This window comes from Pantherophis guttatus, chromosome 8, assembly GCF_059756535.1.
Source record: "Pantherophis guttatus breed Tessera chromosome 8, ASM5975653v1, whole genome shotgun sequence".
Lineage (NCBI taxonomy): Eukaryota > Metazoa > Chordata > Lepidosauria > Squamata > Colubridae > Pantherophis > Pantherophis guttatus.
In genome coordinates this window covers 59,850,822-59,877,493 of record NC_142070.1, presented here as the reverse complement: position 1 = coordinate 59,877,493, position 26,672 = coordinate 59,850,822, and the positions used below count along the sequence as shown (strand labels likewise).

Genomic DNA, 26,672 nt, shown 5'->3' with positions numbered 1-26,672 from the left:
TGAGATGCGTCATGAATGCCCTAGAGGGAGTGGCAGCTGAATGGATGGTGGTCCTCCACAATAACAACTCCCCCTTGCTGAGAAACTACAACCTATTCATGGGGGCCCTTAGGAGGTGGTTTGAAGACCACCTAGCTGAGCGGAAGGCGAGACTCCGAATGAAGGGTATCCAGCAGGGCCAGAGATCGGTGGCAGAATACACCCAAGAGTTCTGCAAGCTGGCACCTTTTATGACAGGGTAGTCCGAAGCAGCCCTACTGGAGAGCTTTAAGGATGGGTTGAATGAAGACATCTACAAAGACTGTAGAGCACGGGGGCCCCCCAAAGATTTGCAGAGTTGGTACGTAGTAGCTGAGGACATGGAGATCGATCTGGCCTGAAGCCAACTCCGAGGGGGCTGTACAGGAGACCTGTCATCCTCCTATAACCGCAAAGGAGTGCCCAAGAAGGCGGGGGAGAGCGGAATTCAAACCTAAGTCAAAGCCCTTCACGTGCTTCAAGTGTGGCAAGGAAGGTCATCGGGCCACTGAGTGTTTCTCCAAGCCAGTGCCAAAATCTACTGGCTCGGGGCCAAAGAAGGCTGACAAACCGCCCGCAAAAGCCTGCAAAACTGCCCTGAAAGGGGAAGTCATTGAGTTCGCTCCCTGAAACCAGGGTGAGTTGGGAACTCTGACCACCGCGGACGACAGCAAGACGGACTCTGACTCCGACTCTGATGATCTGGTGAGTCACACTGAGGGCCCCATGCTCATTCCCATAGAAATAAGGGTGCCGTCCACAGGGGCACACGCACTGATGCTAGCCCTATTATACTCTGGGTGCACCAGGTGCATAATCATCCCAAAAGTGGTGGAGAAAATGGGCCTGAGGCTAAAAACGTTAAGAAGGCCCATTGCATTCTGTCAGTTGGACGGATCGATAGCAGGAGGGGGCCCAGCCAGCTTTGTGACCGAACCCATTGAAATGCAATTGGGGGATCATGTAGAGACTCTCAGTTTTATTGTGGCCCCTGGCATGGAACGACCCCTCATACTTGGACTGCCCTGGCTCCGTAGGTGGAACCCGCGTGTTAACTGGAAAACGGGGGTTTTGTGTATCCGCATCAGAAACCCAAGACTAGAAAGGGAAGAAACCCCCCCCTTGAGGACAGAGTAGAACACAAAGGGGCAGAGGTTGCAATAGGTCATATTGAAGGGGAGGAGAAGATTCCAAAGAAGTATTGGGATCTCCGAGAAGTTTTTAGTGAAAGGGCCTTGGATGTGCTGCCCTCCCACAAAGCTACGGACTGTACCATTGAAATACTCCCTGGGCTAAAGCTCCCTAAGCCAAAGTTCTACCCTATGACCCCTCGAGAACTGGGGGAGTTACGAAGGTTCATTGACAAAAACCTAGAGCGGGGTTTTATCCAACCAGCCAGACCAAGGGTGGCGGCACTGGTACTGTTCCGGGAAAAGAAAGATGGCTCCTTTCGTCTGGTAGTTGATTATAGGAACCTGAACACCATTTGCGTGGAAAATGTCTACCCCCTGCCGCTCATGAAGGACATGCTAGCCCACCTAGGAAAGGGGAAGATTTTCACCAAACTCCACTTATGAGAGGCATACTACAGAGTGCGAATTAAAGAAGGGGATGAATGGAAAACAGCATTTAACTGCCCACTGGGATGTTTCCAGTTTCGAGTGCTCCCTTTTGGACTACAAGGAGCCCCTACTGTGTTCATGCAATTGATCAACAAAATACTGCATGAGCACCTGTATGGGGGTGCTGGTCTATTTGGATGACATTCTTATCTACTCTGAGAACATGGATGACCATGTGAAATTGGTATGGACTGTCCTGAAAAAACTCAGGGCTGCTGAACTGTATGCCAAGCTCTCCAAGTGCGAATTCCACCAAAGCAAAATTGACTATCTTAGATATTGCATATCGCATGAAGGAATAGAGATGGATCCTGGAAAAGTCTGGGTTGTATTGGAATGGGCCGCACCACGCACCTGCAAACAACTACAGAGTTTCTTGGGATTTGCTAACTTCTATAGACAGTTCATCCCCTCGTTCGCAAAAAATGTGCTACCAATAACAAATCTCCTGAAAACAAAAGGTGAAGTAAAACCAAAGCCCTCCTGGGCCCTTGAGTGGACTATGGACTGTCAGGCGGCATTCGAAAAGCTAAAATGGTTGTTTGCTTCTGAACCAGTCCTTAAACATCCAGACATGGAAGAGCCTTTTGTAGTACAGGCTGACACGAGCAACATGCCAGTAGGAGCAGTACTCCTGCAAAAGAATGCAGAAGGGAAATTACAACCCTGTGCCTGTACATCCCGTAAATTGTCAGAGACCGAAAAGAGATGGGTCATATGGGAGAAGAAAGCTTTTGCAGTACGCTGGGCATTGTTAACATAGAGACAATTCCTTGAAGGAGCTAAGCATCCTTTTGAAGTTTGGACTGACCATAAAAACCTGGAGGCATTGAAAACACCGCGTATGCTGTCACCAAAGCAAGTTCACTGGGCTCAGCACTTCAACCGTTTTAATTTCACTCTACGCTACCTTCCTGGTGGAAAGAACTTCATGGCTGATGTACTTTCCAGATTGCCTCAATACAACCGTACCAAGGAGGAAGTGGTTCGCCCGATCATCCCTAAGACCCAACTGGCGGCACCAGTGACTACCAGAATGCAAGTGAGGGGCGATCCTGTTGAGGGTAAAACTGCCCTTTGCAAAGTAGTGCAACGGACCAGACAACGAATAGATACGATGCTTAGCAAAACACACAGATAGTCACAGACTCTGAACGTTTAAAGAAAAATAAACAGTCTTTACTTGTAGTATAAAAACAAACTTGGCTTCTCAAAACAACTTCTTCAAACAATCACGGTTTAACACAAAACATAGTTTGCTTACAATTCCAGTTCTCTTCAAACACAGACACAGTTCCTTCAAGCAGTTCAACCTTCAATAGCAGGAGCAGGAGTGAGAGCAGAAGTGAACGAACTTCCTGCCTTCCTTTATATGTCTGCTTAGCACAGCCAATTAGTCATCTTTGTAGCAGTTAAAGTTACAGAACATAGTTTTCTATATATTATCTACCCAACCGTAGGAGAAGCATCCAACATTCTCCCCTTTGGGTAGACTAATATATTTACAATCTTAAACCATACTGTTCACAGTATGGTTTAAGATTGTAAATATATTAGTCTACCCAAAGGGGAGAATTATATGTTTCCTACTTCCCTGTGCTTTTGTGAAATGATCGGCTACATTGTTTTCTGATGCACAATATACAAGTTCTATCATCTTGTTCATTATACATTCTCTTACATTGAGATACCGAAGATCTGTATGTTTTGTTCTAGTCTTTACAGCTATATTTGTCACCATTTTTATCGCTGCCTGATTATCTTCGTATACTATTATAGGATCTTGTATATCTATTCCTAAATCTAACATCAGCTGCTTAATACTGATCAAATCCGTACATAACAAAGATAAACAAGAAAACTCTGCTTCCATTGTAGACATACTTAAATGCTGCTGTCTTATTGAACGCCACCATATCAAAGATTTTCCCAGAAATACAGCGATTCCTGAGGTTGATTTTCTTGTATTAACATCTGTTGCGAAACTAGCATCTGCATAAGCGGTTACATGCAATTCTTCTGATGGTTGTAGATACAATGCATGATGCATGGTATATTTCAGATATCTATGAATATGTTTTGCTCCTTGCCAGTGTCTTTCTGTAGGTTCCGTGTTGAATCTAGCTAATTGATTCACACTATAAGAAATATCGGGTCTAGACCAATTGCTAATGTATGATAAACTGCCAATCAATGATTGGTATATCCCTTTATCAAACAATGGACTTTGCACATCAGTGTTGCAATAATCTTGAACCATAGGTGTCTTTGATGGTTTACACAATTCCATTCTGAACTGTTTTAATAGATTATTAATTTTATCAGTTTGGGATAATTTAAATCCTCCCCTAGTTTTTTCGATCCTTACACCTAGGTATTGTTGTATCTCCCCTAGATTTTTAATCCTGACATGAGCTTTTAATTCATCAACAATCCTGTTGGCCTCTTGCTCATTCTTTGTAATCAGAGCTATATCGTCCGTAAAAAGAAGTAATAATGATACTATACCATCCCTTTCCATTTTAAATAAACATGGATCTGCTAATCCTGCTTTAAACCCAATATTCTTCAATGTTTTTACAATGCACTGGTTCCATTCATAACCTGACTGTTTTAACCCATACAGACTTTTCTTTGATAACTAACAGTCAGCCTTCTCATTTTTCTCAAATCCTGAGGGTTTCTTTAAATAAATTTCATGCTGTAATGGTGCATGCAGATATGCAGTTTCTACATCTAAATGGGTAACTATATATTTATTTCTAGCTGCCCATACCAACGCTGCTCTTAATGTAATGGCTTTTAGGCTTGGAGCGAATACTTCATTGTAATCATTAGGAGACTGATTAAATCCTTGAGCTACTAACCTAGCTTTATATATTGGTATCCCATCTATCCCAGTCTTTAATTTATATATCCACTTACTACCGAGTATAGTTTTCCCTTTTGGAATTGTTACAGACTCATACACTTTCAAATTCTGCAAAGATTGTAGTTCTTTAGTCATTGCACCTCTCCACACTTTCTGGTCTTCAGGTGAAAATGTGGTCAACTCATTAAATGTAGTAGGGACTTTATTACTTGATAGACTGTAGTTGCCTGATGGTGGTCTTGTTACTCTACTCGACCTTCTTGGGAGTTCAGGTCTTACAGATTGCCTCTCCACCTTAACCTCTTCCTGTACTACATCTTTCTCTACCTCTTCACTCTGGCCCTCTGGCATTTCATTGGTAGCTTCAGTCTGCGTTTCAATGATAACCTCATTTTCAGTACCTAATTTATTCCACCCTACATGCTCCATAAACCTGGCATTTGCACTGTTAACTACCGTTGCTGTTCCTTTTACCCAAAATCTGTAGGACCTGTGGTTTGAATTATAACCAACAAATATTAATTGTTGTGCCCCTACTCTGGCCCTTACGCCTTAACTGCACTGGAGTATGTACCCTTGCAGGTGATCTAAATGTGTGTATGTAGCTCAAATCTGGCTTCCTTCCATGCCATACGGTATATGGAAATTTGTTAGTGGTTGTATTTATGATGTTGTTTAAGAGTGTATTTGCACACATAATGGCTTCTCCCCATAAATTAGCCGGTAAATCTGCATCAGCTAACATTGATCTCATCATTGCTTGTAGAGTTTGTCCTCTCCTTTCAACATACGAGTTATGCTGTGGCCGATATGGAGCTGAACATTTGTGTTTTATACCAGCATTATCTAACATTGATTTAAACCTTGTGTTGACAAACTCAGTACCATTGTCAGTTACAATGGTAACTATTTTTTGATTTGTTTTTCTCTCCACAAACTTAATCCATTGAACAAAATACCAAAAAGTATCTACCTTAGACTTCAATAGGTAGCAAAAACCATACCTGGAATAATGGTCAACTATACTGAGAACATAGCAAGCACTCCCTAAACTAGCCTTCATTGGCCCTATTAAATTAGCAAATACCACTTCCAGTGGTCTCTTTGTTTTAAACCTGTCAAACCTATTAGCAGGGATTGTTCTACTTTTCTGCTGATTACAAATATTGCAATTTAAATACTGGTTACATGGTTTCAGCTTCAACCCATCAACTAATTTTACAGTTTTCTGTAACATCTTAAAACTGATATGCCCCATACGCCTGTGAAGCAAGTGAACACATTCATCATGTGGTTTGACATTTGAGTATACAACATTTGTAACATGGTTACTAGATAATACATATAAATCATCTTTCAGTTTTCCCATAATCTTGGTTTCACCTTTTTCAAGTAAACAATCATTGGTTCTAAATGTTACTGTATATCCTAGCTTAACCAATACTCTAACCGAAATCAAATTGAAGTTTAGATTTGGAACATATAACATATGCATTTTTTCTTTTACATATGGACATATTGCCATTCCCTCACCACATGCCTTTAGCTTCCACCCATTTGCTAAAGAAACCTTATTATTACTAGGCAACATTTTCACAAAATAGTTTTGTGTTCTGACAATGCATAGTGACGCCCCGCTATCAATAACCCACGAATCGTGGTTAACTGGTTTCTTATCAGACATAGCTATATTACATTGTTTTTTATCTTTAACCATGGTTTTTGGTTTCAGCTTTCTGCAAAACTTGGCTATATGACCCTTCTTGCCACAATTAAAACAATGTTTTACAGCATATACATCGTTATTTGCCTTTATATTTATATTAATCAACTCAGGTTCTTCCCTTAGTTGTTTTCTTTCTTCTCTCCTTCTGGCCTCTTCTAGTAGTCGCGAGGTTACATTGGCCAAAGTTAGTTGCTGCTGTGTGAGAACTTCAAATGATGTTACTACGTCATCGTAGCTTTCATCTAGCGATGATAACAGTATATAAACCTGTTGTTGCTTGGAAAAAACCACCTCCTTCTGTTGTAGCTCTTGAAAAATGTTTTTTATGCAATTCAGGTGTGTTAACATGTCACCACCCTTAAGGAGTCTTCTGTGAAACAACTTTCATGTAATGTTAATTTGTGCCCCTACAGTGTCATGAACATAAAGACGTTTCAAATTTCCCCAGCATTTTGCAGCAGACTGTTCACCCTCAATATGGACAAGCTGGGTATTGTCTAGAGACAAACCAATAATACACAATGCACTCTCATTCTTCCTCTGGAACTCGGCTATCTTCCTGGCATCCTCAGCATCGTCAGCATTCCAGGAGGTCACATCTGGTGGATTCTGCACTACATCCCATAGCCCTTCTTTGCGCAACAGGAGACTGCACTTGGTGGACCAGGATTTGTAGTTGGGTAACCAGCTGGGTAACCAGCGATAAATTGGGAGCTTGACCTTGTGCCATTCTCACCAGGATATTAAATATGTATCAGAATGTCTGGAGCAATAATGTGTGTCGCAACTCTCTTATTGCTGTAACTGGTACACACACTCTGGTACTGGGCCCATAACCAGTGTTGAGGGTAAAACTGCCCTCTGCAAAGTAGTGCAACGGACCAGACAGCGAATAGATATGATGCTTAGCAAAACACACAGATAGTCACAGACTCTGAACGTTTAAAGAAAAATAAACAGTCTTTACTTGTAGTATAAAAACAAACTTGGCTTCTCAAAACAACTTCTTCAAACAATCACGGTTTAACACAAAACATAGTTTGCTTACAATTCCAGTTCTCTTCAAACACAGACACAGTTCCTTCAAGCAGTTCAACCTTCAATAGCAGGAGCAGGAGTGAGAGCAGAAGCAGAAGTGAGAGCAGAAGTGAACGAACTTCCTGCCTTCCTTTATATGTCTGCTTAGCACAGCCAATTAGTCATCTTTGTAGCAGTTAAAGTTACAGAACATAGTTTTCTATATATTATCTACCCAACCGTAGGAGAAGCATCCAACAGATCCAGCCTTCTCGGGTGATTTGCGTCAGAAACTACAAGAAGTTCTGAAAACTGATGAGTGGTTTCAAACCGACTCGAATGAATGTACACTTCATGATGGACTAGCTTGGGTTGGAGCCAAATTGTATGTTCCTGCCAGTTTGAGAGTAACAGTATTGCAGCACGCTCATGACGCCAAGGTGGCGGGACACTTTGGATTTGTTAAAACCCTCCATCTCATTAAAAGACAATTCTGGTGGTCCACACTCAAAAAGGACATAGAGGCATATGTAGCTAGCTGCCCAGTGTGTGCCTCAGCTAAGAGACCTCCGGGGAAGCCACTCGGTCTACTTCAGAGTGTGGCGAGGCCAAATGCCCCTTGGAAAGAGATATCCATGGATTTTATTGTACACCTGCCGGATAGTGGGGGGTGCACCGTCATATGGGCAGTAACTGATTTGTTTTCCAAACAAGTGCATTTCATCCCATGTCCTAAGATCCCTTCAGCTAAAACCCTTGCAAAAATGTTTATTCAACATGTTTATAGGTTACATGGTGCTCCAAAACGTATAATCTCTGATAGGGGTGTACAATTTACATCCAACTTTTGGAAGGAGTTTCTGATGTTGATAGGCTCCGCCCAGGGGTTAAGCTCTGCCCACCATCCCCAGACAAATGGGGCTTGTGAGAGAACCAATTCCATGTTAGAACAATATCTGAGATGTTACATAAATTATCAGCAAGATAACTGGGTGGATTTATTGCCATTTGTGGAGGTGGCGTATAATAACTCCATACATAGCAGCACAGGGTTCACTCCGTTCAAGGTGGCTTCTGGCCAAGAATTTGTACCAATCCCAGAGCTACCCCAAAATGACCCACAGAACCCCTCCTTGATTGAGTGGATTGACCAGTTACGAGGGACTTGGGCAGTAACTCGAAAAGCTCTAGATGAAGCGCATCGGGCACATAAAGCCTAAGCCGATAAAAAGAGGTGCCCGGCACATGCTTATAAAGTGGGGGACATGGTTTACCTCTCTACTAAGTATTTACAAACCCCCCAAAAGTCAAAAAAGTTGGCCCCAAGTATGTGGGCCCTTTCCCAATTACTTGAGTCATTAATCCAGCCACAGTTGAATTGGAATTGCCAAAAAATTTGTGATGAATTCACCCCGTATTTCAGGTCAGCTTGCTGAAACCGGAACATTCATCCCCTTTACATCCAGACCAAGAGCCTTCTCCTGTCCCCATACTGATTGAAGGGGAACGACATTTTGAGGTTAAGGAGATCTTGGATTCCAGGAAGCATCACGGTAAAGTGCAATATCTGGTGGCCTGGAAACATTTCCCATTGTCTAAAGCGGAATGGGTGAACAAACGTGATGTCCGAGCACCAAAGAAAGTACAGTTGTTTCACACCAAATATCCTGATAAACCTAAATTGATATGTTGTGCTGTTATCTCTTTTCCCCTTTTCTTTTCCCTTTTAGGACTAACATCTCTTTTGAAGGGGGGGCGAATGTCAGCCTCCGCCTTTACTGCTTTGGCTGCCATGGTAACGGGGGGAGGGGAAGAGGGGAAGCATGCTGGAGAGACCGAGAAACGAAAGTGATAATCCCAAACTTATATTTATATATTATTACAACAATTCAAAACCACCTTCCACTTTAAAACTATACAATAAATCCTACTTTAACATTTAATCTTTTATATATATTAATATAACATTTCAAAGCGGCCTTCCCCATAAAATCTAATTTAACATTTATTCAACTCTATCCATTTCCTCCACTCCTCTGAATATATCACTTAAACATCCCTTTTCTTAAACTAATCAGTCTGTAAATTAGCTTATTCACCCACTTTCCTGCAAAATTGCCGTGCACAACAATTCTTAATATCTTTGATTCACTGCCCACTCTGCTTAAATATATATATATATATACGTATATATTCCATTATATCTAAATAGAAAAGAAAAGACAATGACTTTAAATTTATAGTCCATATAATATCTTCTTTGAAGTCTTTCCACTAGATTATTAAAACCATCATCCATAATAGGGTAACATAGCTTCCTGATGCAACAGTTTGTTCAAAATCTTCAATCATATCTGCCCCCATCAGTAGTAGATATCCTCATATGTATATAAAAATAAAAACAACCACCCGAGTGACATTATAATTATATTCCATATAGTTGTAATTGTGGCTTTCATCAGGATTTTTGATTCCCATCATCCTAGTGGGTAACAGCCAGATCTTCTGCATGCCCCAACGTAACTCTCTTGCCTTGTAACTCAAGATAGTTATAATATATTTATCAGTACAAAAAAAAAATAATCCAAAGTAGATGATTCAAATCCAACAGTTTAAGGCTCTTTTCACATCCCAGAATTACGGCAATGCAGAGGTCTGTCACTGTCCTCAGGATAATATTGACCAATACTTCGCCTCAGCTATCTTTTCACATATTCATTCATTTTTTAAAGTCACTGGCTTCACTGTTGCTGATTTAGAAATTTCTATTTTTGTGCGACCTATTTCCTTTTTTCTTTTCTTTTTGTGGGTTTGATTTCCATCCTGGTTTCCTTTCTACAGGTTGTGTATCAACTAATCGGTTTTAATTCTGCTTTTTAAGTTGATCTTGTTGGTTTTGTTTTTGTATCTCCTGTTTCTTTTTTGCCCCTTGTATATCATCTAATTGGTTTCCATACTTGTCTTTGACTTGATAAGTCATCACGTTAGAGTCAGATGCCACTTCTCTCAAATTTGTAGATAGTCCAGCTGGGGTATCCAAAAGATCCAAAGGCAATTTATCTAGTGCAATCTCTGTAGTTCGATATTTTCCCTTTATTTCCAACTCCTTCTGCTTATCCTGTATTATGCTTAAAGATGTTAAGTTCATTTTCAAAATGTTTTGATAAAATTCTTCCACTCTTTCAACAGTATTTAGCTGGTATCTTTCTCCTTGATATCTCAGTATAATACCAACTGGGGCGTCCCACCTAAATGGGTTATTTCTTTTTTTTAACTCAGTCACCAGAAAACCAAATTTCTTCCTTTCCGTTAATATCTTGGGTGGGAGTTCTTTGTAAATCCAAATCTTTCTTCCATACAATTGCAAATTAGAATTGAAGGAATTTTGCACAATGTTATTCCTAATTTCTTTATCTGTAAAATAAATCACCACATCTCTAGGCAATTGCCTTTGCTTTGCAATCCAGGAGTTTATTCTGTAAACTCTGTCAATCCTAGAAAACACTTCCTCAGGTTGAACCTTTAAAATCCCAGCTAGAATTTCAGAAGATATTTTCCTTAAATCATCTCTGTTATTTTCCTGCAAATCTCTCAGTCTTATCGCATATTCAGTGAAATTATATTGTACCATTAAAACCTCTCTTTCAATCCTCTGTTGCAGATTTTCTACATTGCCAGTCTTTTGATCAACCTCCATTTTAGGTTTTTCTTCTAAACTATTATCTTGAGTATTTATCAAATCATTTTCAATTTTTTGAATTCTATTGTCCAAATTATCTTGAGTTTCTTCCATTTTAGACTCTAATAACTTAGTATTTGTATCCAACTGTATCATAAATTCTGAGAAGCCATTAACCATTTTTAAAATTTTTCGCTCCAAAAAATCAAATTTAGATTTCACCAGTTCTTTAATTTCCTGCTTAAATTTTTCAAGATGCTGATTCACAATCTCATCCCTTCTTTCAATCTCCTCTAGAAGAAATTCTATTATGTTAAAATCAGGTTTCTGAGACTGGAGACTTAAAACTTGTTCCTTTAAGTTGTTAGTGGGGGAATCCCCCCCACACTACTTGTTTGTCTGACTTTATAAGTCTCAATGCCATGTTTCCGCCCAGGCAAGCTTTGTTAAAAAAAAGAAAAGAAAAAAGACTTCTTTCCAACCAAGAGCAGTATCAAATCTCCAAGAGAAAAAGGAGAGAAAAAAAACACAGGAGCGAAGTTTTGTCTACAATTGTAGCCAATGGTATTTATTCCGCTACATTGTAATCATAGAAAACGGAAGGACTTTCCCTTTCAGCCTCTTCTCAAGCCATGGCAGATGCCATTTTAAAAGTTTTTTCCTTTCCTTTTTTTCTCTTAAATAATTTTTAAAAAATAAGTAAAATACTTGCGATTCAGTATCACAGGTCCAGCTCACATTTTCTTTAATTGTTCTGTTAAATTTGCAGGCTTGCTCTTGTCGCTTGGCTCTGCATGTAGCAGAGGTCTCCCAAAGCCCGGAGCGGCGGCTGGGGATATGGGGAATCTCATCCGCTCCGTCCCAAAAGTAAAAAAAAAAACTTTTGGGACTATGCAGAGAGTTCTACCCACCCCAGCCGGCTCTATCTCCGTTTCCTCATGGAAACGGAGTTTTTTTGAGCCGCCTTTCCGTTGTGAAGGCGGCTCTAAACAGGCAATGGAAGCTGACGATCCCGAGGGAACATCTGGCGGCGACCAGCAGCAAACCTTTTTTCTTTTAAAAGCCCCTGCCAATCAGGCAACTCAGCTGGGATCGTCAGAGGCTTTTAAAAGAAAAAAAGCCTCTGCCGATCAGGCAACTCAGCTTGGATCATCAGAGCCTTTTAAAAGCATTTTTTCTACAACTAAGAGATTGTAGAAAAAATGCTTTTAAAAGCCTCTGATGATCCCAGCTGAGCCGCGCAATCATCAGAGGCTTTTTTTTTACTTTTAAAAGCATTTTTCCGCCAAAGAGGTTGTAGAAAAAATGCTTTTAAATTTTTTTTAAAAGGCCTCTGATGACTGCGTGGGCATGCAGCTGGGCATGGTGGGGGCAGGGATTTTTGCTACCGGTTCTCCGAACCACCCACTTCCATCGCTACTGGATCAGGTGATCTGGTCCGAACCAGGAGTATTTCACCCCTGCCCCCAACTCACAATAAAATAGCACTGTTCCAATATTTGAGGTGCTCCTACAAAAATGAGGTGGTCAATCTATTTTCCAAAGCACCAAAAGGCATAACAAGAAACAATGGATGGAAACTAACCAAAGAGAGAAGCAACCTAAGACTAAGGAGAAATTTCCTAAGGGTGAGACCAATCAACTAATGGAATAGCTTGCCTTCAGCAGTTGTGGGTGCTCCATCACTAAAGGCTTTCAAAAAAGTGAGGGAACTACACCCCAAAAGGACAGTGCCAGTTTCTGCCAGTGCAGATAACTTAAAACAGCCATTCCCCTTAAAAAAAGAAAAAGTCAAAACCCTAAAGCAAAAGCACCAGTTTGAGAGGAAAACTAAGAGCAGCTGCTCAGGCTAATTGAAAGCCTGGGCATCCTGCCAAAAGCCATTAATGGTTGTTACAAAAAATAACAAAGCCTGACCACAAGAGCAGCCTAGGAAACACTTGAGTAGGGCCATAAAGATAAATGGGATTAGGCTTAATCCTGACAGGATTAAGCCCTTTAGGATAGAAAAAACAAAAGACCCAGAACCAGGATTAACTAATTAAAACAGAGCAAATCATCTCAGTTGAAGGTACATCAAAACCCATCAAATTGCAGGAGCTTCAAAGGAAAATTAAATATAAAAAGGCACAGGTTTACAATCCCAATTTGCTAGCTAGTCAGGAATGCTTGAGCTGAGTCACTACATCCTTTTGTCTTCCTGAATTAAAGGATTCAGCTTTCTGGCAGCTTGCTTCAGTGTCAATTTCTTCTCAGCGCTAGTGACTGCATCCCAGCTAGGGAATGAACCAAGGAGATTTCAACCAACAAGAGATTGGACAACTATTTGTCTGAAATGATATAGGGTCTCCTGCTCGAGCAGGGAGTTGGACTAGAAGATCTCTGAGGTCCCTTCCAACTCTATTATTCTATGTTCTCTATGTTCTAAATTGGGTGCTTCACAGCAGAAGCAATACAGATAGTTGGACTGCACATGCATTAAATTCAGGGCCTGTATGATCAAGCTCCATCATTGTCCTCTCCTGTATCCTTTCCCCCTAGGAAGAAACAAGAAATAGCCAACACTGCAGCAGCTATAAAAAGTCTTGGGGAACTCCAGCTGATCACAGAATTGTTACTTAATACCCTTTATAATGAAAATGTTTGTAATCTTGTCCTTCCTGAAGGAAAGAGGTTAATCCTATCCCTAGACGAGTAATTGATGGGTTTCCTGGGTGTTTCCCTGCCCTAATCCTGTCAGTTTCAGCATGTGCTGGCTGCATTCCTGCAGGGTTTTTTTTTTTTAATTTATTTTTTTTTATTTTTTTAAAACATACAACATAAAATACATCTTTTTAGAGCAAGGATTTGATTCGGTATAAAATAGATACAATTACTCACATTCCCTCAACCAATTTTGTTCCAAATTTTTCCATTTACATCTTTTAAAAAAAGAAAGAAAAAGAAAAGAAAAAATCTTATTCTAAACATTTATCATTTACTATATCACCCAAAATTCTAAACAATTATTTCCAAACAAACACCATTCCAAATCTTTGTCATTTTAACAACCAATACTTCATATATATTCCTCATTCCTAAAATCCATTACATCAAATCTATATTCTACTTCTCTTAAATGGCAGCTAGTATCCATGATCTTGACAAAGAATATTTTTCTCCTCTCTTAAAGTCATTTCAAAATCAATCAACATTTCCATGTATAATTTGTTACTCCCAAAATACTTTATTTCGTTTACTTCAGGCTTGTTCTCTAATACTAATAAGTCTGAATTTAGCTGATTCATAATTTAAGTAGCTATTTCCCAGTGGTATTTTCCACCACTTCTATCTCTATTTGTTTAACTGGTTCACAGTTTGGCTTAACTATTCTCCCGTATTATCTCTTCCACTTCCTTCTAGGTTTATTTTTTGGCTGGTTCACAACTTAATCAGCTGCTTTCCAGCGATGCTTTTCTCCACTTCTAACCTTACTTATTTAGGCTGGTTCACAATATAATTTTAACCACACACCAACATTATCTCCTTCACTCCTCCTAGATCTATTATGAAACTGGTTCACAACTCAAATAGTTGTTTTCCTTTTTTAATTAAAGGGGTATAGTTATCTTCCTTTAGGGATGAGCACCTTATAGTTATCCAGATTCCTAGGTATTTTATTTTTTTGACAACCTGTAATCCCAATGTTTCTTCTATCTCTTTCTTCTGTTCCTCGGTTACATTCTTGGTTAATATTTTGGTTTTAGTTTTATTCAATTTGAAGCCTGCCACCTCTCCATATTTGCCCAGTTCCTCTAATATTTTTTGTCCGGATTCTAATGGGTCTTCTAATATTAGGGCCACATCGTCCACAAATGCTTGCGTTTTGTAAACTTCTTTCCTAATCTTTAGGCCTTTAATTTCTTCATTATTTCTAATTTTTCATAGTAGGACTTCTAGGGCCAAAATGAATAATAGCGGTGATAGGGGGCATCCTTGCCTTACCCCCTTCCTAATCTGGAATGTTCTTGTCCTGTCACCATTTACTAAAATGCTCGCCCTTTGGTTATCATAGATAGTTTCTATCATTTTTTCAAAATTTGTTCCGAATCCCATTATTTTAATTTCCTTGGTCATAAAATTCCAATTCAGATTATCGAATGCCTTTTGGGCATCCCCAAAAATTAGGGCCATCTGCTTTTCCGGGTGCTCTTCGTAATATTCTAGAGTGTTCAACACAATTCTCAAATTGTCCCTAATTTGCCTCCCTGGGAGGAATCCGTTTTGATCTTTGTGTATCCAGGCATTTAGTATTTTTTTGATTCTTTCCACCATTATGCTCATGAATAATTTATAATCAGTGTTTAGAAGGGAAATTGGCCTGTAGTTTTGAATTTGTTTTAGGTTGGCACCTTCGTTTGGTAAAAGTGTGACATGCGCTTCCCTCCACGTGTCTGGGATTTTTGCACCCATCAGGGCCTCATTGAAAATTTCCACTAATTTTGCTTGTAATGTTTCTTCCAATTTTTATATATTTCCCCTGGGAATCCATACGGGCCTGGCGATTTATTGTTTTTGATTTTGGAGAGGGCTGTTTTAAGTCTTCCATTGTTATCTTTCCATTAAGCATTTCCCTCTCTTCCTCCGTTATTTGTGGAAGCTCAGGATTTGCCAAATATTGCTCTACTTTTTCTTCTGGGACCTCCTCTTCTTTGTAAAGGGCTTCATAATATTCCCTTGCTCTTTCTAATTTGTCTTCTTCTTTATTTAAAAGGTTACCCTTGGCATCTTCTAATACATGAATTTGCCCTTTTTCGTTTTCCTTTTTTAATTTATAAGCCAGCCACCTTCCTGACTTGTTGGCATTCTCAAAGTAATATTGTTTAGTTCTTTTTATTTTTTGTGCTAACTCCTCTTGATCTAAGATATTCAATTTATGCCTCCACATCAGCCAATTTTGTTTTGCTACTTCGTCTCCAGGGTTTTCTTGAAGCTTCCTTTCCGCTTCTCCAAAGTGGTTTAAAAGATCTTCCAGGGATTTCCTTTTTTCTTTATTTTTAAATGCACTGTAAAATATCACAACCCCTCTTAAATAGGCCTTCATTGCGTCCCATACTATTACTCGTGATGTTCCTTGGTTCTCGTTTTCTTTGAAAAAGGACTTTACTTCTTCTTTCAGTTTTTCTATACATTCTTTATCACTCAATAATTTCATGTTAAACCTCCATCTCTGTTGTTTCTTTCTCTTTGTGCTCTTCCAATTTATTTCGAGGGGGTTGTGGTCTGCCCAAGTATTTGGGCTAATATCTGCCGTCCTTATTTCTAATCCCAACTTTCTGGTGACCCATGCCATGTCTATTCTTTACCATGACTTTTGCGGGTTGGAATAAAATGTATACTGTCTATCGTTTGGATGTAGAGTTCGCCATACGTCAATTAAATTTAGTTCATCTGCTAGATCAAAAAAGGCTCTTGGTAAATTTGCCCTTTTATTTTTGTTAGTTTTATTGCTTTTATGGTCTTTATCCGAATCTACAATGCCATTAAAATAGCCTATTATGCAAATTTCGTTATATGCCATTTTTCCTAATTGCTGGTGGAGTTTTTTTGAAGTATTCTCCCTGTTTTTTATTTGGAGCATAGATGCCCACTAATAACATTTTGGAATTACCTCTCATAACCGCAATCATGAGAGTTCTGCCTTTGTGTCATTATATTTTAATTCTGCTTCAATTCCTTTTTTTACATAAATTACTACCTCCCTTTTTTTTTCTCTGCTAGTGAAGTGAATGTTTTGCCATATTTTGTGTATTCTAGGCATTTACCCTCGTCCTTTTTTATGTGAACCCCCTGTAGGCAAATTATGTCTACATTTTGTTTTACTAGCTTTGTGAGTATTAACTTCCTCTTTTTATAGTCATTTAATCCGTTAACATTTATTGATATTAGTTTTAGATAATTCATTCCTGATTTCCTTGTCCGGTTCCTAGTTCCTGTTTGTTCTTATGGCTCTTACTGGTCTTGTTTTTTTCCCCTTTGGCTTTTTCTTCTTCTATCTTCTTCTCCTCTGCGGTTCCTTCCTTGGTATTTCATTTGTGTGAGGTTTCTTCTTCTAGGTTTGTTGCCTCGATTTCCTCTTTACTGCTTTGTTCCTCTTCCGCACCTCTTAGCTGGTCGAAGAAATCTTGTGCTGAGCTCAGACTGTCTATTTTTATTTTTCTCCCCTGCCAGGTGATTAGCATCCCTTCTGGCAGGAGCCATCTAAACAATATATTCCTTTTATTCAGTTGCATGGCTAAAAATCTATAGTCCTTTCTCACCTCCCTCACTCTTCTTGGCACCTGTTTTAATATTATCACCTCTTTTCTTCTATATGTTATTTGTCCCTCTCTCGCCATATTATACAAGATATCTTTCACTTTTTTTCTCGCAAACCTCATGTGGACTTCCCTAGCGAGCCTGTTTCTCCTTGCGTAATTTGTTTGTACCCTGTAGACATCGTCCAACTCTCTGATGATTTCTTGCTTGCCCTGTTGGAGTACTTCCGCAATCAGTTCTGCCATCTTTTCTCCCAAGTCTTCCTCTTTGTCTTCTATAACATTTTGGAAACGTAGATAGAATGATGCCCTGTCCATTTCTAATTGGATTAACAAATCCTCTAAATCCCTGTCAACGTCAACGTCTGATCCACCATGTCTAGTTTCTTCTCATTTTGTTCAATTCCTTGTTCCGCCTTCTGGATCCTTTGTTCATTATTAAATATTGAGACTTGAATCTCGTTCAACTTCTGGTCCAGTGCGTGAATATCTGTTTTTAGTTCAGTGGTTATTTAACATTTTCTCCTGCATAGCCATCATGGTTTCTTGTATTAACGTCAATGATGATTGCACGGTTTGCAATTATGGTGTTGTTATGGATTTTTCCATTTTGGGTAGCCCTTCCGTTGATTTCTGCATAGCTGGGGAGGTCATAGTTATAGTGGGATTAGAGGGTGTCTTTTTTCCAGTTTTCAAAATCGTTGATGACATGCTTGTCATTTCTTTCAGAATTATTTTTTGATCTCTAATTATTCTCTCAATGTTTCTCCAGATTATCATTCACTGGTTGCCACCTCTTTTATCTGGTATTATCTGTTGTTTTAAAGTATTAATATCTTTCCTAGTTTTCAGATACGGGAAAGGTCTACTGATCCATCAATATCAGTCTAATAATCTGTGTTACTTCCAATCAATATCTTAGACAGATAACACTTAAATTACAATATTGGTAATAGTAATTAATTGGTTATAGTTGGTTAATTGGTTTATACTTAATTAATTTAACAGCTGGTAATTGATTAGTTAATAAAAATTGGTTATACTTATGAAAGATTAATTCAAGTCCTCTAAACACAAAAAATATCTTAAATCACTGTACTTCCTAAAAAATACAATTGTAATCTATTCCTTAATTTCCTATGTCTTACTTGATTCTTAAAATTGATTTCAAATACAAAATATTATATAGCTATAGATAAGGTAAGTTAATATAAATAGGTACTATAAGTGCGAGTAAATATAATTAAATAATGAAATAGTTAAATATAGTTAAATATAGATCTGATAGAATGTACAAAAATATATATTATATATGGAAAAAGATCAAGAATTGATGAATATAAAAATTTACAGTACTTATTAGAATTAATATTAATATATAAAAAGTCAGAATACTAAAGAAAAGAATATCGGGGGAAAAGCAAATATCAAACCCCTTGGTTTCCTTTTTTTTTCTTCTTAGAAAGTGTAATGTTCTTTATTACTCGGCCTCCAAACTTCTCCAAGCCTTTCTTTTTCCCGAAATTCATTAATCAAAGTCAATGCTCTATGGTAGTTCTCACTGCTAGATTGTCTCTGTGCTAGTCTTTTTAGCTGTTGCTCTGTCAGATCTCTATAATGGCTGCGCTTCCTGTTCTTCGCTACAGTCGGGTAGGGTCAAATCTCCCACTTGCCTCACCCTCCGCTGGTTTAATGCTATAGGCAACAAAAAAGAGAGTTTTTCCTGGGTTCTTTATTCTTCTTACTTGCTGTACCCACCAAACCACTTTTTTGTGCAGTTGGTCTCACGTCGTCAATTTTTCATTCACTGTGCCGGCTTGTCGAGCTCCGTAGTCTTTAAATCTGCTTCTTTGGTTGCAGTCACCACTCTTTTCCTCTCTGAGCCCTTCTTCAGATATCCAATTTGGTTTAAGTAGGAAAGACACGTTTCAATTTCAACACTGCAGCCTCCGATTCTCCTAGCTCCTGTCTGGTTGCCGGCTGCTACAGCTTCAGGTCAGCCATTGAAAGGCTGACTCACACACGTTGGTTTGACAGAGCTGCCCGGTCTTGCGAGAAGCATTTGCGCTTCACTTTCTCGCTCACCCGACTCTCTCTGTTGTCCGGGGGCTCTCCAGGTCCCGCGCCCCCGAAAGGATCCCCAAAACACGGTGACAAATGGTGCTGAGGAGTAACGATCACTCATTCGGCACCATGTTGCTGCAGCTTGCCAACCGGAAGTCTGACATTATCTCCTTCACTCCTCCTAGATCTATTATGAAACTGGTTCACAACTCAAATAATTGCTTTCCAGCAATGCTTTCCTCCGCTCCAACCCCTATTTTTGACTGGTTCACAACTTTATTTCAGTTGATCTCCAGATATATTTTCCTCCTTCGCTAACTTTTTATTTTTTGGCTAGTTCACAGTTTTGCTTTAACTGTTACCCAGCGTATGCTTTCCTCCACTCCTAACTCTATTCATTGGCTGGTTCACAGCTTTACTTTAACTGTTTTCCAGCACGTGCTTTCCTCCACTCCTAACTCTTCTTTTTAATTTTAACTGGTTCCCAGTTTTGCTTTAACTGTTCTCCAGTATGATGCTTTCCTCCACTCCTACCTTCATTTGTTTAGCTGGTACATGGCATTTTGTTTTAGTTATTGTCCAGCTTTATGTTTTCCTCCATTCCTACATCTCTTATTCAGTTTTTTAACTTTAAATTAATTCACAATGTATTACCCATATTTATTTTTTGATTCATTCTCCTCCATATCTTTTACTAATTTAAAATAAGAATGTATATCAACAAATATCTTAGCTCCTATTCTCTCATAGGCTTTCTCTCATTCCATGCTTATTTCTTATTTTCTATAAGTAACAACATTTTAAGTCACTTTAAAATCAATTTTCTATAATTATTAAGTCTGTAAATAGTTCTTTTTAATATCCAGCACCTTGAAAAACATTTTCTTCTAAATTATTAGGTCTGTAAATAGAGCTTATTAAGAATTCAAAATTTAAAAAGGCATTAGAACATCCAAAAATCATGTTTTTCAATCATTTGTACTCTTATTTTCTAATCAAATTGTTTGTATGTTTATAAAATCCATTTCAATAAAAATAATAGTAAAGAGAGAGAGAGAGAATAATAACAATATTTATAATAGTTAGAATAAAAAAGGAAAAAGAACAAAAATAAAGAAAGGAAAGAGAATAGAAATATGACAAAAGAGATTGAAAAAAGAGCTAGAAAAAGTAGAGAGGGGAAAAAAGACAAAAGAGAAAATAAAAAAACTGAAAAGGAAACAAAGAGAGAACAAAGAGAAGAGGGAAAGTATCTCCTAACATTATTCAAACTTTGAACATCCAGACACCATTACATCCATTTAAATTAAACTGTAGTATTTTGTTATCTTGTTACATAATATATTCCATTTTTTTTCTTTCTCCAATCTGTCTAAGTATGTTTCTTTTCCATTTCAATGTCATCAAAGTTATAAATTCTATAAAATTAGTTCTGGATTAGCTATTCCATATATGGTATCATCATGTCCTTCTTTTATTGCCGCGCCCTTTTTCTCTTGTTGCCACACTTATTAGTTCAGTTTTCATCATTCCATTTAGTTTCTTCTTTCTGATCTTCAATAAATCCTCCAATAAACAGATTATATATCCAAAGTCAAGCCTCCTGAGTTTTTTCTCAAAATAATCCACTTTAAGTAACAAGCAAAAAGTTTCTCTTTCAAGTAACAAGCAGTCTGGAATTTACACTTTCCCTTCTCAGCTGGCAACCATTTTGTCCATTCCCGTTTGTCTTTTGTCTTTGCTTTTAAAAGCATATTTATTTCCTCTTCTCCTTCCTCTCTCTCAAACATAATTCATTCTCATTTAGCCACAAAAAAAGAAAAAAAACCCAAATCTATAGTGAAGTCATTTCCAAGAAATCAGTAATTAACACAATCCATCAACAGGTCTTTTCCTTCCAGCATTTCTTGCCCCAATAGTTCTCAGCCACTGTTAAAGCTGGGGCACACTTTTTGTAATCAAGGATTTACAGGCAGTTCTCGCCTGGGCAGAAGTCCACTTACCCAGCTTTCAAACTCCCTGCTCCGCTCTCCACTTCTCCTCCTGCACATCCTTTTGTTCCGGTTGCTGCGGTCTCGGGGCAACCGCCATGGCTGCTGCATCCACCGCCGCCGGTGCAGAGGGCAAGCCTCCGGCCCCGAGGAACCTGCCCGTTCCTCTTGGCCATCCGAGGGGTACCTCTCTAGCCCCCTGTCCCTACAGGACAGGGTAGGTCCACAGACCTGCCGGCGGCAGCTTGACAGATGGGGTTTTTGCAGGGCTCCAAGGAGCCCCACTAATTCCCTACCTGAATCGCGGTGGCGCCAACTGGAAGTCCCATTCCTGCAGTTTTTGTTATCACAACAAAGTAGCCTGTTAAGTGGTTCTGTCTGCCCAGAGCTATTAACTGAAGGGAGAGAGAAGAAAAAAAACCCCTCTCTTCCACTTTATTTTCAGCCGGTTCTCCGAACTGCTCAAGCAGTTAGCTACCAGTTTAGCTGAATCGGTGCAAACCTGCTGAATCCGATCACTGGTTAGACAGCATCACCATCAGATAAATTTGTAACTGGATGACCAACCACACTTAACATGTAGTCCTCAATGGAACTGCATCTACATGGAGGGAAGTATGCAGTGACTCTGCCCCAAAGCCCCAAGGCTCTGTTTTAGGCCCAGTACTCTTCAACAACTTCATCGATGATTTGGATGAGGGGATAGATGGGGAACTCATCAAATTTGCAGATGACACCAAGCTAGTAGGAATAGCCAAAACTCCAGAAATAGGCCTAAAATACAGAAGGATCTTGACAGACTTGAACATTGGGCACTAACTAACAAAATGAAATTCAATGGTGAAAAAAGTAAGGTTCTACATTTAGGCAAGAAAAAGCAAAATGCACAGGTACAGCATATGTGGTACCTTGCTCAAGAGTAATAACTGTGAGAGGGATCTTGGAGTCCTAGTGGACAACCATTTAAATATGAGCCAGCAGTGTGCTGCAGCTGCCAAAAAAGCCAACACAGTTCTAGGCCGCATAAACAGAGGGATAGAATCAAGATCATGTGAAGTGTTAATACCACTTTATAATGCCTTGGTAAGGCCACACTTGGAATACTGCATCCAGTTTTGGTTGCCACGATGTAAAAAAGATATTGAGACTCTAGAAAGAGTGCAGAGAAGAGCAACAAAGATGATTAGGGGTCTGGAGGCTAAAACATATGAAGAACTGTTGCAGGAACTAGGTATGTCTAGTTTAATGAAAAGAAGGACTAGCGGTGACATGATGGCAGTATTCCAATATCTCAGGGGCTGCCACAAAGAAGAGGGATTCAAGCTATTCGTCAAAGCACCTGAGGGCAGGACAAGAAGCAATGGGTGGAAACTAATCAAGGAGAGAAGCAATTTAGAACTAAGTAGAAAGTTCCTGACAGTTAGAACAATTAATCAGTGGAACAACTTGTCTGCAGAAGTTGTAAATGCTCCAGTACTGGAAGTTTTTAAGAAGAGATTGGATAACCATTTGTCTGAAATGGTATAGGGTTTCCTGGCATGCATTGCACATGCGTGTGCACACAGCATGCATTTTGCATGGACCACGCACGTGCGGGCAGCGAACCGGTGGCAAACCACAGAGGATTTCACCACTGCCTTGGGGGTCTTCTAGTCCAACCCCGTGCATAGACAGGAAACACTACACTACTTCAGACAAATGGTTATCCAACACCTGGGGGTTGGAATAGGGGTTGTGAACCCAATGGGATGGGGTCAGTTGTAGGAGGCTTGGATGTTGTTGATGTGTCTGAGATGAGGGTTGTGGAGGTAGGTGGCTGTAGTTTCCTTTCAAACCTGCAGTAAAACATGTTTAGGTTATCTGCCAGTTGCTGATTTCCTTCAGCCTGGGAAGGAGATTTGCCATAGCGGGTGATATTTTTAAGGGTTTTCCACATGTTTGCTGGTTCATTTGTTGAGAACTGATTCCTTAGCTTTTCAGAGTAGTTTCTTTTTGCTGCTCTGATCTCCCTTGTTAATACATTTCTGGCCTGATTGTACAGTATTTTATCACCTTTTTTGTAGGCTTCATCTTTGGAATGACATAGCTGCTTAAGTTTAGCTGTGAACCAAGGTTTATTGTTACTCTATATTCACAAGTTCCTGGTGGGTACACATAGGTCTTCACAGAAGCTGACATATGATGTTACAGTCTCTGTGAGTTCACCTAAGTCTGCAGAGGTACTTTCAAAAACATTCCAATCAGTGCAGTCAAGGCAGGCCTGTAGCTTTAACTTTGCCTCTTCCATCCAGGTCTTCACTGATTTAATTGTTGGTTTTGTGGTTTTAAGTCTTTGCCTGTAAGCAGGTACAAGGTGAATCATGTAATGATCAGAGTGTCCCACAGCTGATCATGGTAAGGACCGATAAGCATCTTTTAGTGTTGTGTAGCAATGGTCTAAAGTATTCTTGCCTCTAGTGGGACAAGTGACATGCTGAAAGTATTTTGGTAGCTCTTTCCTTAAGTTTGCCTTGTTTAGATCTCCCAAAATAATGGCCAGTGAATCAGGGTATTTGGCTTCAATAACCTCCATAACCTCCATAATTTGGTCAGCTAGAGTTCATAATGCCTTGTTTCAGGGGTGAAATCTAATTTTTTTTGCTACTGGTTCTGTGGGCATGGCTTAATTAGTGGGCGGGGCTTGGTGGTAAGGTGACTGGGTGGGCGTGGCCAAGTCAATGTCACTTCTTTGCCCTTAACCTACAAAACACAACACAATACAACTGGCTCACCCACAATGTAAAAGCAGCTGTGGCTGCCCCGCAACAAGCAGGAACCTCACACAGCCACAAAAAGCCCAAAAAACCAACTTTCACACTTTACACACACAAAATTCCACATACAGCTTTGTGAGATTTTGTGTGTTTGTGTAGTTAGAGTGAAACACTACAGAAACACACTAAATCTCAGAAAGCTGCACAAATATTATTTTATTTTATTTTATTTTTATTTTTATATAAAAGCAGCTAAATTTAAAACTTCCTAAACTTTAAATGGCTAGGTCTAAAAAAAGAACAACTAAAAAAAACCTCAATTAATTATTTTTTTTAAAGCTCCCAAAGGGGAAAAAAACTTACCCAATAGAACAGGGGTCTCCAACCTTGGCAACTTTAAGACTTGTGGACTTCAACTCCCAGAATTCCGCAGCCAGCTTTGCTGGGAGTTGAAGTCCACAAGTCTTAATGTTGCAGATAGAGCTGCTCACCGATGATCTTGATTGCAGGCAGGGAGATTCAGTTGCTTTCTGATGCAATGGATTGCAGGTATTACAGCAAGCAAAGCAAGGCAGGCCGTTGCAACCAGCAGCTAAGGTAAGCAAGCTGGAGAGGGGGAGAGAAACTTTTTTTCTTTTAAATGGGTCTGACAATCCAAGCTGAGTTGCCTGATTAGCAGGTAACTCAGCTGGGGTCGTCAGAGCTGGGATCATCAGAGCTGGGATTGTCAGAGCTTGGCTCGTCAGAGCCATTTAAAAGGGAAAAAAGGCTCTGATAATCACGCGGCTCAGCTGGGCATGGGGGGCGGGGGCAGGGATTTTTGCTACCGGTTCTCCGAACTGCCCGCTGCCATCACTACCTACTCGCCCGAGCCGGTCTGAACTGGGAGCATTTCACCCGTGCCTTGTTTACACAGATTTGTGGTGGGCAATTAGAAGAAATGAGGAAAATTCACCAGGCAAATAGTATGGTTTGCCATTGATAATTAATGTCTCTAGGTTTTCGGCACAGAATTTATATATTATAGTTATAACCTGAGACCAGTTGTTGTTGATATATAAGCATAAGCCTCCTCCCTTCTTTTTACCAGATGTTTCTGCAATTCTGTCTGATCGTTGAATCTGAAACCCTGGGATATCCAGGCTGCTATATTCAATTGATTCATTTAACCAGGTTTCAGAGAAGCATAGGGCTGCTGAATTGTAAAAGTCAGAATTGTATCTGTTTAAAAGGAGTATTTCATCCATCTTATTAGCAAGTGAAGGCACGTTGGTTAGGAAAATTGAAGGCAGAGGAGTTTTATTTCTCCTATTCCTTAATCTGTTTAAAATCCCCGCCCTTTTTCCTCTCTTTCTTTGCTTCTTCCGTTTGGTTTTTTTGGTAATCCATGGCTCCGGGAAAATTGCTTCTTCCTCTGTTAGAATCTCCTCCGCATTTGTAAAGGGGAGGGGGGAACAGATCACAGAAAGCTGCTCCTTAAAGAAATGTTGCTTTATTTTTAGCAGATGGTCTCGTGAGTAAAAAATCCGTAGTGAGTCACAGAGAATGATTAAAAATAAAGAAACCATTAGAGAGCATTTCACCGAGGCAGCCTTCGGCAGCACTTTCTTGGATCCCCCAGTTAGTCAGCCAGTTACGAATCCATCTGGTGGAGATGCTGTCTAACGCACATTTTTCTACTTTATCTAGTAGTAGGTTATGGTCTACTTTATCAAATGCCTTACTGAAGTCCAAGTAAATTATATTGACAGCATTCCTCTGGTCCACTAATTTTGTCACTTTGTCAAAGAATGCAATAAGATTAGTCTGGCATGATCTGTTTTTGACAAACCCATGTTGGCTTTTGGTTATTACTTTGTTTGCTTCTAGGTGTTCACTGATTCGTTGCTTGATTATATTTTCCAGAATCTTCCCTGGAATTGAGGTCAGGCTGATAGGTCTGTAGTTTCCTGGATCTATTTTTTTTCCTTTTTTGAAGATGGGAACTACATCAGCTCTTTTCCAGTCTTCTGGCAGTTCCCCGGTGCTCCAGGATCTTTGAAAGATATAGTCCAGTGGTTCTGAGATCACATCTGCCAGTTCCTGCAGAACCTTGGGGTGTAGTCCATCTGTTCCTAGTGATTTGAACTCGTCCATTTTCTTCCCTATTTTAACTTGTGTTCCTAATCTGTTTTTTGTGCTGCTGTTTTTGATAGGTTGGGCTGTTTTTTCCTTTGTGTAAAGACAGATGCAAAAAATGAGTTAAGCTTTCTCCCTGTTGCTTGTCACCTTCTTGCCACATTCTCCCAGCAATGGACCAATTATTCCTTGACTTTTTTTGTTTTGTTTTTAACATGTTGGAAGAAGCTTTTTGGTTATTTTTTTACTTTTGTTGCAAGCCTTTGTTCAAAAAACAATTTGTTCAAAAAACAATTGCTACCAACCTGCCTTCCACTGAGGACCTGTATGCTGCAAGAGTCAAAAAGAGGGCTGTAAAAATATTTACAGACCCCTCACAACCTGGACATAAACTGTTTCAACTCCTACCCTCAAAACGACATTATAGAGCACTGCACACCAGAACAACTAGACACAAGAACAGTTTTTTCCCGAACACCATCACTCTGCTAAACAAATAATTCCCTCAACACTGTC

The 26,672-nt window shown here is 39.5% G+C and overlaps 1 protein-coding gene across 1 annotated transcript in view; it reads right to left on the bottom strand.

Moving 5' to 3' along the window:
• Positions 1-292: 292 nt before the first annotated feature.
• The window catches only part of LOC148112672 (uncharacterized), a 130,168-nt gene continuing 103,788 nt past the window's right edge, over positions 293-26,672 (bottom strand). The window contains exons 5-7 of the mRNA XM_087875400.1: positions 24,951-25,334; positions 21,298-21,490; positions 293-421 (exon numbers count right to left, since the gene is read on the bottom strand). Of these exons, the coding sequence (XP_087731526.1) occupies positions 293-421; positions 21,298-21,490; positions 24,951-25,334 (706 nt within the window). The remainder of the gene's footprint in view (positions 422-21,297; positions 21,491-24,950; positions 25,335-26,672) is intronic.